At 41.8% G+C, this 14,471-nt stretch overlaps 1 protein-coding gene across 1 annotated transcript; it reads left to right on the top strand.

Annotated features, from left to right (window-relative positions):
• The first annotated feature begins 1,397 nt into the window (after positions 1-1,397).
• mlnl (motilin-like) lies at positions 1,398-8,729 on the top strand. The gene is made up of 5 exons (XM_039015301.1): positions 1,398-1,522; positions 2,229-2,359; positions 3,097-3,204; positions 3,392-3,500; positions 8,617-8,729. The coding sequence occupies exons 2-5, from the start codon at positions 2,240-2,242 to the stop codon at positions 8,622-8,624; spliced, it is 345 nt and encodes a 114-aa protein (XP_038871229.1). The 5' UTR covers positions 1,398-1,522; positions 2,229-2,239; the 3' UTR covers positions 8,625-8,729.
• The last annotated feature ends 5,742 nt before the right edge of the window (positions 8,730-14,471 follow it).

Genomic DNA, 14,471 nt, shown 5'->3' with positions numbered 1-14,471 from the left:
CTATGACACCGACATTCATTTCTTTATGTCAGATGGCTACTGCGTTTGCTATACAGATACAGACGTACAGAATGAGGCTAATTTGTTAATGTTCGATCAGAATATTTTGTATAAAGATAAGCATTATATTTGTAGATTATAGGATTAACTCTGGTATGCCTGAAACAGTCTTCTTCACCTCACCTGTCGGAGTCAGTTGGACCGCCAGGGTGCACTGCCTTCATTTCATAGGCCTGCATTAGCTAAAGCTTAATAATAGCCACACAATAGCAAACCTTTGTTTTATTGGGCACTACCCTCCCCTGTGCCCAATAAAAAAACACAACTCTCCTCAAAGCAAACATTTTAAAGTTTGACAACCCCTCTCCTATTTTGGACCATCCCTCCCCCCAGTAAATTTCAACCTGTCCCTAACCACTCAACAAAAAATGTAACTGGCCAAATCTAGACATTAAAGGTTTCCTCATGCTCAGTCAATCACGCTTATTGCATACAAATAAAAAGAGAAAGTTACAACACTGTCAGAACAAGCAAAGGATAGCCTACAACAAAGACCAGTCACTTTAAACACATTTTACATTTATCTCTATGAATTTATTATGTCCATTTACGGTCCATTTAGACAAGGTCCACGTCATATGAAGGATATCTAAAATGTTTTTTCTAAAATACCATGCAAGAATGATTGATTAAATAGTAAACAAGTGAAGTGTTACAGCAGGAAAAGGTATGGTAAAAGCCATCCACGGTAACCTGTTACCAAGAAATGAATGTATGTGGTGCCATGTGTGGAGCTGAGTGTTACAATGCCAGGTCATAAACGTCACGGTAGACAGGATATTACTGAAGAGCTGAGAATGTATTATTGGCTATAACTGAAGCAGCCCCCCCCCCCCACACATACATGCGCACACACAAACAAACACTCAAAAACAGCATGTACATTTGGCATAGAATTTTCTCTCTCAAAATGTCCTCTTTAATCAGAATTGTCTGTGCTCTGACATTATCTAGCAGTAAGACAATAACAAGGGAAATAGTACTGTAAACACATAATAAATCCTATAAAAACATATGACTACTTTTCTACTTTTTTCCCCCACAGTAACCCCCTTTGCTACTGTACTTTTTCACTGTATTTTTACTGTTTTTATTTCTTTACTTACCTATTGTTCACCTAAGCCTTTTTTTACTTAGAAGTTGCACTTTTGGTTAGAGCCTGTAAGTTAGCATTTCACTGTAAGGTCTACACCCGTTGTATTCGGCACACGTGACAAATACACTTTGATTTGATTCAAGAAGAAAGGCAGCCCATTCCCATTAAGACATGCCTGTGTTTCCGGGAGCTGGAGGAGAGTGGCTGGTAGATCTGTTGAGGAGCAGACGTCAGAGGGGATAGTAAAAGAGACCGAGGGATGAGGATGGGGATCCATATAAAGAGCAGGGTCTCTAGCAGGGTGACAGAACAACAGGACACAGACAGTTAGATCATCACCAGGAGGGACTCACACAGGAAAACAGAGTGGGTAGTTCAACAAGTTGGCGATATGGATCTGTCTGTCTCTGTGTCTGTCTGTCTCTCTTTCTCTGTTGGTCTCTCTTTTTCTGTCTGTCTTTATCTGTCTCTGTCTCTATTTGTCAGTCTCATTTTCTGTTTGTCTTTCTGTATTTATTTCTCTCTGTCTCTGTCTCTGTGTCTCTGTATCTGTCTCTCTCTCTGTATATTTGTCAATCTTTGCTTGGTAAGTCTATCTTTCAGTGTGTATTGTCTGTTTTCCACTTCTTATCCTAATCTGCTTGCAGACTTCCCTGCAGCGTCTCTTTTCTTCTCTTAGCCTTTGCTCTTCTCTCGCTCTTTAATTGAGTGCATACATCTATGTAAATAGAACCATGTTCAGTATCCAACTATAGATATGAAGACATAAGTGTAGAAACATGTGTTGAGTGTGGACAGATATGATCTGTTGAGAACTTTTGTTGCGTAACAGAAGTAAAAAATTATAATAATCCCACTTCTGGAAGGAGTTTACTCACCGTGTGTGTGTTTTTTGTGTGTGCCTGTCTGCATATGTACGTGCTTGTGCTTGAGTGTTTGTGTGAACAGCCATCTGTGCAATCAGTTTACTTTCATTACATGATGTTTACATTACACAAGTCAATTGTCTTGGTCAGCATCATTATTCTTTAATGGTCAAACAACATCGTACAAACATGTTTGTGTTGGACAGGACTACGCAGGATGACCATGCGTGGAGCGGTGACGGGCTGTGTGGTGCTGGTGTGTCTGGTGGCCATGCTGGGTGAACGGGCAGAGGGACACTTCTCCTTCTTTAGCCCCAAAGAGATGAGGGAGATGAAGGTGAGAAGCGTGAAGTGAGTCACAGGAAGGGGGGGGGGGGGGGGGGGGGGGCAGAGGTAAACAAAACAACCAACCTACTGGGAAAAAACTGGTTGAATCAACCAAACAATGTGATGACGTTGAATCAACGTGGAAAACGGATTGGATTTGCAAAAAGTCATCAACATCAGGGAATGTAGTCTTTTTTTCTAACCTAAAACCAATGACAGGGTGACATTTTTTGTTGATTTCATGTTAGTTGATAACTCAACCAAATGTAAATCAAAACACAATGTTGAACTGATGTCTGTGCCCAGTGGGAAGATACCAGTGTCACGTTAAGAAGGGTGCACTGTACTGTATTTTGCAGATAAAAATGCCATGACCAGAGCTGATATGATTTCTAAAGCTGAGGCATGTCTGTTCTACACAATATTTTTATATCTGTGTCAGACCTGGGTTCAAATATTATTTGGGGTATTCAAAGACATTTGAAAGTAAGTATTTTGATATTTTTGATTTGAAAACAAGTAGTTGAATATTGGAATATATAAAAAAGACTCAAATACACAATATTAATAAATACTCCCATGAATTTGAACCCATGTCTATTTGGTATTTGATATAAGTATTTAAAAATGTTTTCAAACAGTAGGCTTTTTCCAGAAATTATTTGAAAATGCTTTAAAATACTTCCAATAGAAGTAGTTGATTCAGACACATTATTTTAAAATACGTATGTTTGTGTATGTGTTTAGGCCCTACAGGATAAGTTGGAGAGGAAGGACATGGAGCCTCGGTCAGAGGATGGACAGTTTCAGGATGTCACCATCCAACAGCTTCCTGAGGACGATGGTGGAACTCCTGTAAGTACACACACACACACACACACACACACACACACACACACACACACACACACACACACACACACACACACACACACACACACACACACACACACACACACACACACACACACACGGTATGTGTGAATGTTTTTTGTTGTTGACTATTTTGTGTTATAAAAGTCTAATAAATGTGTGTGGACAGGGGAAGACAGTGGAGATAAGTGTTCGACTGACAGCCAAACAGCTGGAGCATGTGGCCCCCGTGCTGGAAGAGATCATCCATGAAATGGTGGATCAGGCAGAGAAGAAAGGTACCCATGACCATAGAGATATAACACATGAAATTAGATGCACATAACAGCCACAACTGTCTGTCATCATGGGTGATTACGGGACATTTACAGCCTGGTTCAAATGCATAAAGTACCAGTCAAAAGTTTAGACACACCTACTCATTCAAGGGTTTTTCTTAATTTTTTCTATTTTCTACATTGTAGAATAATAGTGAAGACATCACAATTATTAAATAACACATATGGAATTATGTAGTAACCAAAAAAGTGTTAAACAAATCAAAATATATTTCAGATTATTCAAAGCTGTCAAGGCAAAAGGTGGTTAACCTTTTGCCTTGATGACAGCTTTGCACATACTTGACATTCTTACAACCAGCTTCATGAGGTAGTTACCTGGAATGCTTGAAGGAGTTCCCACGTATGCTGAGTACTTGTTGGCTGCTTTTCCTTCACTCTGCGGTCCAACTCATCCCAAACCATCTCAATTGGGTTGAGGTCGGGTGATTGTGGGGGCCAGGTCATCTGATGCAGCACTCCATCACTCTCCTTGGTCAAATAGCCCTTACATAGCCTGGAGGTGTGTTGAGTCATTGCCCCGTTGAAAAACAAATGATAGTCCCACTAAGCGCAAACCAGATGGGATGGCGTATCGTTGCTGTGGTAGCCATGCTGGTTAAGTGTGCCTTGAATTCTAAATATATCACAAACAGTGTCACCAGCAAAGCACCCCCCACCATCACACCTCCATGCTTCACGGTGGGAACCACAAATGCTGAGATTATCCGTTCACCTACTCTTCGTCTCACAAAGACACAGCGGTTGGAACCAAAATTCTCAAATTTGGACTCATCAGACCAAAAGACAGATTTCCACCAGTCTAATGTCCATTACTTGTGTTTCTTGGCCCAAGCAAGTCTCTTCTTCTTATTGGTGTCCTTTGGTAGTAGTTTCTTTGCAGCAATTTGACCATGAAGGCCTGATTCACACAGTCTCCTCTGAACAGTTGATGTTGAGATGTGTCTATTACTTGAACTCTGTGAAGTATTTATTTGGGCTGCAATATGAGGTGCAGTTAATTGCCAATTTCTGAGGCTGGTAACTCTAATGAACTTATCCTCTTCAGCAGAGGTAAGTCTTGGTGTTCCTTTCCTGTGGCTGTCCTTATGAGAGCCAGTTTCATCATAGCGCTTGATGGTTTTTGCGACTGCACTTGAAGAAACTTTCAAAGTTCTTTACATTATCCAGATTGACTGACCTTCATGTCTTAAAGTAATGATGGACTGTCATTTCTCTTTGCTTATTTGATCTGTTCTTGCCATAATATGTACTTGGTATTTTACCAAATAGGGCTATCTTCTGTATACCACCCCTACCTTGTCACAACACAACTGATTGGCTCAAACGCATTAACTTTTTTGGGATAGGGGATAGCATTCGGAATTTTGGATGAAAAGCGTGTCCAAAGCAAACTGCCTGCTACTCAGGCCCAGAATATAGGATATGCATACAATTGGTAGATTTGGATAGAAAACACTCTAAAGTTTCCAAAACTGTTAAAATAATGTCTGTGGGTATAAGAGAACTGATATGGCAGGCAAAAACCTGAGGAAAATCCATCCAGGAAATGTTTTTCCATTGAAAGCCTATCCACCATACAAAGACTTATGACCCAGTTCACAATCCCTATGGCTTCCACTACATGTGGCCAGTCTTTAGGCATTGTTTCAGGCTTTTACTCTGAAAAATGAGGGAGAAACACTACTTTCAATGAGAGGGCAGTGGAAATTTCCAGACATGAGTCCTGCGCATGACCGGGAGTGCGCCTTTCTTGTTTTTCCTTTTCTATTGACGAAGCTATTGTCCGGTTGAAATATGGTAAATTATTTATGACAAAAACAACCTGAGGATTGATTATAAACATTGTTTGACATGTTTCTACGGACCTTTATTGTACTTTTTAGATTTTACATCTGCCTGCTGTGACCGCACTTTGTTCCAATGGATTACTGAACAAAACGCACCAACAAAATTTTGGTTTTTGGATATAAAGAGGGACTTTATCGAACAAAACAAACATTTATTGTGTTACATGGAGTCTTGGGATTGCAACCATATGAAGATAATCAAAGGTAAGTGATACATTTTATCGCTATTTCTGACTTTTGTTACTCCTCTACTTGGCTGGTTACTGTAATGATTTGTCTGCTGGGCGCTGTTCTCAGATAATCGCATGGTTTGCTTTCGCCGTAAAGACTTTTTAAAATCTGACACAGCGGTTGGATTAACAAGAAGTTTATCTTTAAGCTGATGTATACACTTGTATCTTTTATGTATGTTTATTATGAGAATTTCTGTTTTGTTGAGTTTCACACTCTGCAATTTCACCGGATGTTGTTTGAGACAGTGGATTACTGAACAAAACGCGCTAACAAAACAGAGGTTTTTGGATATAAAGAGGGACTTTATCGAACAAAACAAACATTTATTGGGTAACTGGGAGTCTTGTAGGTGCAACCATATGAAGATCATCAAAGGTAAGTGATTCATTTTATCGCTATTTCTGACTTTTGTTACTCCTCTACTTGGCTGGTTACTGTTTGTAATGTTTTGTGTGCTGAGCGCTTTCCTCAGATAATCGCATGGTATGCTTTCGACCGTAAATTATTTTTGAAATCTGACACGGCGGCTGGATTAACAACAAGATAAGCTTTATTTTGATGTATTGCACTTGTGATTTTATGAAAGTTAAATATTTATAGTAATTTAATTTGAATTTGGCGCTCTGCAATTTCCCCGGATGTTGTCGACGCTAGCGTCCCACTGATCCGAAAGAAGTTAAGGAAAGACATTCCACAAATGAACTTTTAACAAGGCACATCTGTTAATTGAAATGCATTCCAGGTGACTACCTCATGAAGCTGGTTGAGAGAATGCCAAAAGTGTGCAAAGCTCACATCAAGACAAAGGGTGGCTACTTTGAAGAATCTCAAATATAAAATATATTTGGATTTGTTTAACCCTTTTTTGGTTACATGATTCCATGTGTGTTATTTCATAGTTTTGATGTCTTCACTATTTTTCTACAATGTAGAAAATAGTAAAACTAAAGAAAACCCCTTGAATGAGTAGGTGTGTCAAATCTTCTGACTGGTCTGCATTTCAAATACAGACCAGTGAGGTGTGCTTAATTTCCCTGGTGAGACCAACGGAATAGTCCCCAAAAAACTGTATAGTTACAACAACAAAAAACAAAGCTGAAACGTCACCCTTTCTTTGTTTAGACAAGGTTAAATGTTTTAAATATTACTTTTTGTTTTACCTTTAATATACAGTTGAAGTTGGAAGTTTACATACACCTTAGCCAACTACATTTAAACTCAGTTTTTCACAATTCCTGACATTTAATCCTCGTAAAAATTCTCTGTCTTAGGTCAGTTAGGATCACCACTTATTTTAAGAATGTGAAATGTCAGAATAATAGCAGAGAGAATTTATTTCAGCTTATATTTCTTTCATCACATTCCCAGTGGGTCAGAAGTTTACATACACTCAATTAGTATTTGGCAGCATTGCCTTTAAATTGTTTAACTTGGATCAAACGTTTCGGGTAGTCTTCCACAAGCTTCCCACAATAAGATGGGTGAATTTTGGCCCATTCCTTCTGACAGAGCTGGTGTAACTGAGTCAGGTTTGTAGGCCTCCTTGCTTGCACAAGCTTTTTCAGTTCTGCCCACAAATTGTCTATAGGATTGAGGTCAGGGCTTTGTGATGGCCACTCCAATACCTTGACTTTGTTGTCCTTAAGCCATTTTGCCACAACTTTGGAAGTATGCTTGGGTCATTGTCCATTTGGAAGACCCATTTGCGACCAAGCTTTAACTTCCTGACTGATGTCTTGATGTTACTTCAATATATCCACATGATTTTCCATCCTCACTATGCCATCTATTTTGTGAAGTGCACAAGTCCCTCCTGCAGCAAACCACCCCCACAAAATGATGCTGCCACCCCCGTGCTTCACGGTTGGGATGGTGTTCTTTGGCATGCAAGCCTCCCCCTTTTTCCTCTAAACATAACGATGGTCATTATGGCCAAACAGTTCTATTTTTGTTTCATCAGACTAGAGGACATTTCTCCAAAAAGTGCGATCTTTGTCCCCATGTGCAGTTGCAAACTTTAGTCTGGCTTTTTTATGGCGGTTTTGGAGCAGTGGCTTCTTCCTTGCTGAGCGGCCTTTCAGGTTTTACTGTGGATATAGATACTTTTGAACCTGTTTCCTCCAGCATTTTCACAAGGTCCTTTGCTGTTGTTCTGGGATTGGTTTGCACTTTTCGCACAAAAGCACGTTCATCTCTAGGAGACAGAGCGGTATGACAGCTGCGTGGTCCCATGGTGTTTATACTTGCGTACTATTGTTTGTACAGATGAACGTGGTACCTTCAGGCGTTTGGAAATTGCTCCCAAGGATGAACCAGACTTGTGGAGGTCTACATTTTTTTTCTGAGGTCTTAGCTGGTTTATTTTGATTTTCAAATGATGTCAAGCAAAGAGGCACTGAGTTTGAAGGTAGGCCTTGAAATACATCCACAGGTACACCTCCAATTGACTCAAATTATGTCAATTAGCCTATCAGCAGCTTCTAAAGCCATGACATCATTTTCTGGAATTTTCTAAGCTGTTTAAAGGCACAGTCAACTTAGTGCATGTAAACTGTGAACTTCTGACCCACTGAAATTGTGATACAGTGAATTAAGTGAAATAATCTGTCTGTAAACAATTGTTGGAAAATGACTTGTGTCATGCACAAAGTAGATGTCCTAACCGACTTGCCAAAACTATAGTTTGTTAACAAGAAATTTGTGGAGTGGTTGAAAAACGAGTTTTAATGTCTCCAACCTAAGTGTATGTAAACTTCCGACTTTAACTGTATATGTATATTGTGCAATGCATGTTCAAACGTTGTACTATATTGCAAAAAACTTCAGGTACAAAATCAGGTAAAAACACAAATCAGGTATACAGTGCTTAAAGTTGAGAGGCTCTTACATGTTTGTACTATCTCCCTCTCTCGTTCTCTCTCTCTCTCTCTCTCTCTCTCTCTCTCCGCTCCTTTTCTCTTTCTCTCTCTCAGCCAAATGAGGATACAGAAGACCACAGGAGACATCAAAGGTGCCAATATACTATAATTGACCAGGAATACATGCACAGATAGTTTGTTAGGTGTCAATGATATGAATAAAGGGAAACAATCATTTCAACATTACTTTGCTTGTCTTTTGAAATTCCTGTATATCCATATATGTCACACTTACATACCCTATATTCTAGATTGCAGTGTCTATGTAATGTAAAGAAACAACCACTCATTGCTGGTAGTGAGTTAATTGACAACATTCCCTCTTCTTTACACATAAGCATGCACAAATGTGCACGCATGAGCACACACACGAGCACATACATTTACGTCATTTAGCAGACACTCTTATCCAGAGCAATTTACAGGAGCAATTAGGGCTGAGTGCCTTGCTCAAGGGCACATCGACAGATTTTTCACCTATTCGGCTCGGGGATTCAGACCAGCAACCTCTCGGTTACTGGCCCAACACTCTTAACCACTAGGCCCCGCACACACACACACACACACACACACACACACACACACACACACACACACACACACACACACACACACACACACACACACACACACACACACACACACACACACACACACAAAATATGTGAGGATGGCCGCTTGGAAGTTGGAGTATTTTGCATTTGAAACAGCTTTTTCCTGCAATCTAGAGCCATTATCATTATGCTTAATTCTATGTAAAAACGGTAAATTTTTCTGCATAGCTAAAATGTAATCATATCAAATTTTATTTGTCACATGCCCCCGAATTCAACAGGTGTAGACCTTACCGTGAAATGCTTACTTACAAGCCCTTACCCAACAATGCAGTTCAAGAATTTGTCACACCCTGATCTGTTTCACCTGTCCTTGTGCTTGTCCCTAGCCCCCCCAGGTGTCGCCCATCTTCCCCATTATCCCCTGTGTTTTCTGTCTGTGCCAGTTTGTCTTGCTTGCCAAGTCAACCAGCAGTTTTCTCTTAGCTCCTGGTTTTCCCCCAGTCTCTCGTTTTCTCGTCATCCTGGTTCTGACCCTTGCCTGTCCTGACTCTGAGCCTGCCTGCCTGCCTGACCACTCTGCCTGCCCCTGACCTCGAGCCTGCCTGCTGCCCTGTACCGTTTTGGACTGTGCCCTGGCTATGAACTCTTGCCTGTCACCGACCTGCCTTTTGCCTATCCCTTGGACTATAATAAATATCAGAGCTCAAACCATCTGCCTCCTGTGTCTGCATCTGGGTCTCACATTGTGTCGTTATAGAAATAGTTAAGAAAATCTTTACTAAATAAACCAAAGTAAAAAATATGTTACAATAATGAGGCTGAGACAATGTGCGGGGGTTCAGGTTAGTCAAGGTAATTTGTAAAGTGACTATGGATAGATAATAAACAGTGAGTAGCAGCAGTGTAAAAACAAAAAGGGGGGGTGTCAATGTAAATAGTCCAGGTGGCCATTTGATTAATTGTTCAGCAGTCTTATGGCTTGGGGGTAGAAGCTGTTAAGGAGCTTTTTGGTCCTAGATTTGGCCCTCCGGTACCGCTTGCCATGCGGTGGAAGAGAGAACAATCTATGACTTGGGTGACTGGAGTCTTTGACAATTTTTTGGGCCTTCCTCTGACACCGCCTAGTATATAGGTCCTGGATGGCAAGAAGCTTGACCCCAGTGATGTACTGGGCCATACGGACCACCCTCTGTAGCTCCTTATGGTCAGATGCCGAGCAGTTGCCATACCAGGCGGTGATGCAACTGGTCAGGATGCTCTCGATGGTGCAGCTGTAGAGCTTTTTGAGGATCTGGGGACCCATGGAAAATCTTTTCAGTTTCCCTCTTCACAACTGTCTTGGTGTGTTTGGACAATGATAGTTCGTTGGTGATGTGGACACCGAGGAACTTAACTCTCGACCCGCTCCACTTCAGCTCCGTCTATGTTAATGGGGGCCTATTCGGCTCTCCTTTTCCTATAGTCCACGGTCAGCTCCTTTGTCTTGCTCACATTGAGTGAGAGGTTGTTGTCCTGGCATCACACTGCCAGGTCTCTGACCTCCTCCCTATAGGCTGTCTCATCTGTCGGTGATCAGGCTGTTGTGTCGTCAGCAAACCTAATGTGTTGGAGTCGTGCTTGGCCACAGAGTCGTGGGTGAACAGGGAGTACAGGGGGGGACTGAGCACGCACCCGATGGTCCCCGTGTTGAGGATCAGCGTTGCAGATGTGTTGTTGCCTACCCTTACCACCTGGAAGCGGCCCATCAGGAAGTCCAGGATCCAGTTGCAGAGGGAGGTGTTTAGTCCCAGGGTCTTAGCTTAATGATGAGCTTTGTGGGCACTATGGTGTTGAACGCTGAGCTGTAGTCAATTAACAGCATTCTCAAATAGGTGTTCCTTTTGTCCAGGAGGGAAAGGGCAGTGTGGAGTGCGATTTGAGATTGTGTCATCTGTGGATCTGTTGAGACGGTATGCAAATTGGAGTGGGTCTAGGGTTTCCGGCATGGTGTTGATGTGAGCTATGACCAGCCTTTCAAAGCACTTCATGGCTACTGACGTTAGTGCTACGGGTCGGAGGTCATTTAGGCAGGTTACCTTTGCTTTCTTGGGCACAGGGACTATGGTGGTCTGTTTGAAACATATAGGTATTACAGACTCGGTAAGGGAGAGGTTGAAAATATTAGTGAAGACACTTGCCTTTGTAGTCCTTAATATTTTTCAAGCCCTGCCACATCTGACGAGCATCAGAGCCATTGCAGTAGGATTTAATGTTAATCTTGTATTGACGCTTTGCCTGTTTGATGGTTCGTCTGAGGGCATAGTGGGATTTCCTATAAGCATCCGGATTAGTGTCCCGCTGCTTGAAAGCGGCAGCTCTAGCCTTTAGCTCGGTGCGGATGTTGCCTGTAAGCCATGGCTTCTGGTTAGGAAATGTACGTACAGTCTCTGTGGGGACAACGTTGTCGATGTACTTATTGATGAAGCCGGTGACTGAGGTGGTATACTCCTCAATGCCAGTGGATGAATCCCGGAACATATTCCAGTCTCTGCTAGCTAAACATTCCTGTAGCATACACTACATGACCAAAAGTATGTGGACACCTGCTCGTCGATCACCTAACACCTTTTGTGCACTATTGGTTAGAGCCTGTAAGTAATATTTCACTGTAAGGTCTACACCTGTTGTATTCGGCGCATGTGACAAATAAACTTTGATTTGATCTCATTCCAAAATCATGGGCATGAATACGGAGTTGGTCCCATCCTTTGCTGCTATAACAGCCTCCACTCTTTGAGGAAAACTTTCCACTAGATATTGTAACATTGCTGCGGGGATTTGCTTCCATTCAGCCACAAGAGCATTGGTAAGATCGGGCATTGATGTTGGCCTGGCTCGCAGTCGACGTTCCAATTCATCCCAAAAGTGTTCGATGGGGTTGAGTTCAGGGCTCTGTGCAGGCCAGTCAAGTTCTTTCACACAGATCTCAACAAACCATTTCTGTATGGACCTCGCTTTGCGCACGGGGCACTGTCATGCTGAAACAGGAAATGGCCTTCCCCAAACTGTAGCCACAAAGTTGGAAGCACAGAATCGTCTACAATGTCATTGTATGCTATAGCGTAAAGATTTCCCTTCACTGGAACTAAGGGGCCTAGCCCGAACCATGAAAAATACCCCCAGACCATTTTTCCTCCTCCACCAAACTTCAGAGTTGGCACTATGCTTTGGGGCAGGTAGCGTTCTTGTCGTGGAAATATTCAGTCAATCATATTTCTCAAATACCGGAGCCTGTGAGTTCAAATAGACTTTTATTACAACATAATAAAAGCAGAGCTGGTTCATGAAAAACAACTACTTCCAGTCTTGGCACATACTACTTATACATTTTTCCTTCTTACGTCACTTCCATAGTAACTCCTCTTAATGACTCATCCCCTCTGGCATTTAGCCACCGTTATCTTATTGCCTTGCACTAATTTTTGTTTGGTTTCATATTAGGGCATGGAAACTGTAGAGACACACCAATAGTTACAAAATACAGACATGTACTCGCCTTAAGACAGGTGCATGCATGTAGGACCATAGCAACAGTCCTTGGCAATTTACAGAAATAACCAGACATGTCATCCTGCTAACTCCTCTGAAAGGGACACCCATGTTCTGGAAAAGTCCCAAGAGGTGTAACCATAGCAAACAGTACATATTAGGCCATAACACAGTTCCTGGACTAACCTTTCGTGTCCACTCCCCAGACAAGTGCATGTCTAATGCTGTCTAATGACCCAGAGCACATGTAGAGAGCACTCATCTTACTAGCTCTTCTGCAATTAATAATTAACACACATGGTCTGGAAAATTCTCAATATTCTCCTGGCATCCACCAAACCCAGATTTGTCCGTCGGACTGCCAGATGGTGAAGCGTGATTCATCACTCCAGAGAACGCGTTTCCACTGTCAAGAGTCCAATGGTGGCGAGCTTTACACCACTCCAGCCGACGCTTGGCATTGCGCATGGTGATCTTAGGCTTGTGTGCGGCTGCTCGGCCATGGAAACCCATTTCAAGAAGCTCCCGACGAACAGATCTTATGCTGACGTTGCTTCCAGAGGCAGTTTGGAACTCTGTACTGACTGTTGCAACCGAGGACAGACAATTTTTACAAGCTACGTACTTCAGCACTCGGCCGTCCCGTTCTGTGAGCTTGTGTGGCCTACCACTTCACGGCTGAGCTGTTGTTGCTCCTAGACGTGTCCACTTCACAATTACAGCACCTACAGTTGACTGGAGCAGCTTTAGCAGGGCAGATATTTGACGAACTTACTTGTTGGAAAAGTGTCATCCTATGACAATGCCACGTTGAAAATCACTGAGCTCTTCAGTAAGGCCATTCCATTGCGAATGTTTGTCTATGGAGATTTTATGGCTGTGTGCTTGATTTTATACACCTGTCAGCAACGGGTGTGGCTGAAATGGCAGAATCCACTAATTTGAAGGGGTGTCCACATACTTTTGTATATATCAAATCAAATTTTATTTGTCACATGCGCAGAATACAACAGGTGTAGACCTTACAGTGAAATGCTTACTTACAAGCCCTTAACCAGCAATGCAGTTTTAAGAAAATACCTAAAAAAAAGCAAGCGATAAGAATAACAAAAAATTAAAGAGCAGCAGTAAATAACAATAGCAGGGCTATATACAGGGGGTACCGGTACAGAGCCAATGTGCGGGGGCACCGGTGTCAAGGTAATTGAGGTAATATGTACATGTAGGTAGAGTTGTTAAAGTGACTATTGTCGTGGTAATTTCCTGTATTACTCAATGATGAGAGAGCCAACCACACACAAGTCAGAGTTATATTATAAAGTCCATCTTTAATAATATATGAGCTTCACCATAGCCCTTTTTGACTCTCAGATCAATTCAGTGTCTATAAATGAATTCCCTGAGAGTGTCTACAAAACAATTCTTAGTATCATTTATAGCCAAGATACACCCCTCTCAACTTACAAATAACCTTTTACTTGAAAGATGAGTATACCATAGCTAGACAGCATTAGCTATAAATTATCGTTCAGTTTGGTCTCCTAAGACGAGGTTTCAATCTCATGCTTGGTACCAAAACATTACCTCATCCAATGGCATATATCAATTGTCAATTCTAGATACTCCCATCTAAAATACACCCCCTCCTGGATAAGCTCAGAAAAGACAGTGAGCCTCTTAGGTCATATACTAGGTCAAGATAAGGGCAACCTCAGAGGGGACATACAATGGTTCCAGACACTGCCATACTCCTTCCCCCAATGAGAAAAGTAGGGAGTGACTGGCGTACAGACATTGTATGAGATAACTAACTGGTTCCCCATT

This window comes from Salvelinus namaycush, chromosome 20 (genome assembly GCF_016432855.1).
Source record: "Salvelinus namaycush isolate Seneca chromosome 20, SaNama_1.0, whole genome shotgun sequence".
Lineage (NCBI taxonomy): Eukaryota > Metazoa > Chordata > Actinopteri > Salmoniformes > Salmonidae > Salvelinus > Salvelinus namaycush.
The sequence above is the reverse complement of the archived record's forward strand: the minus strand, read 5'-3'. Positions and strand labels throughout refer to the sequence as shown.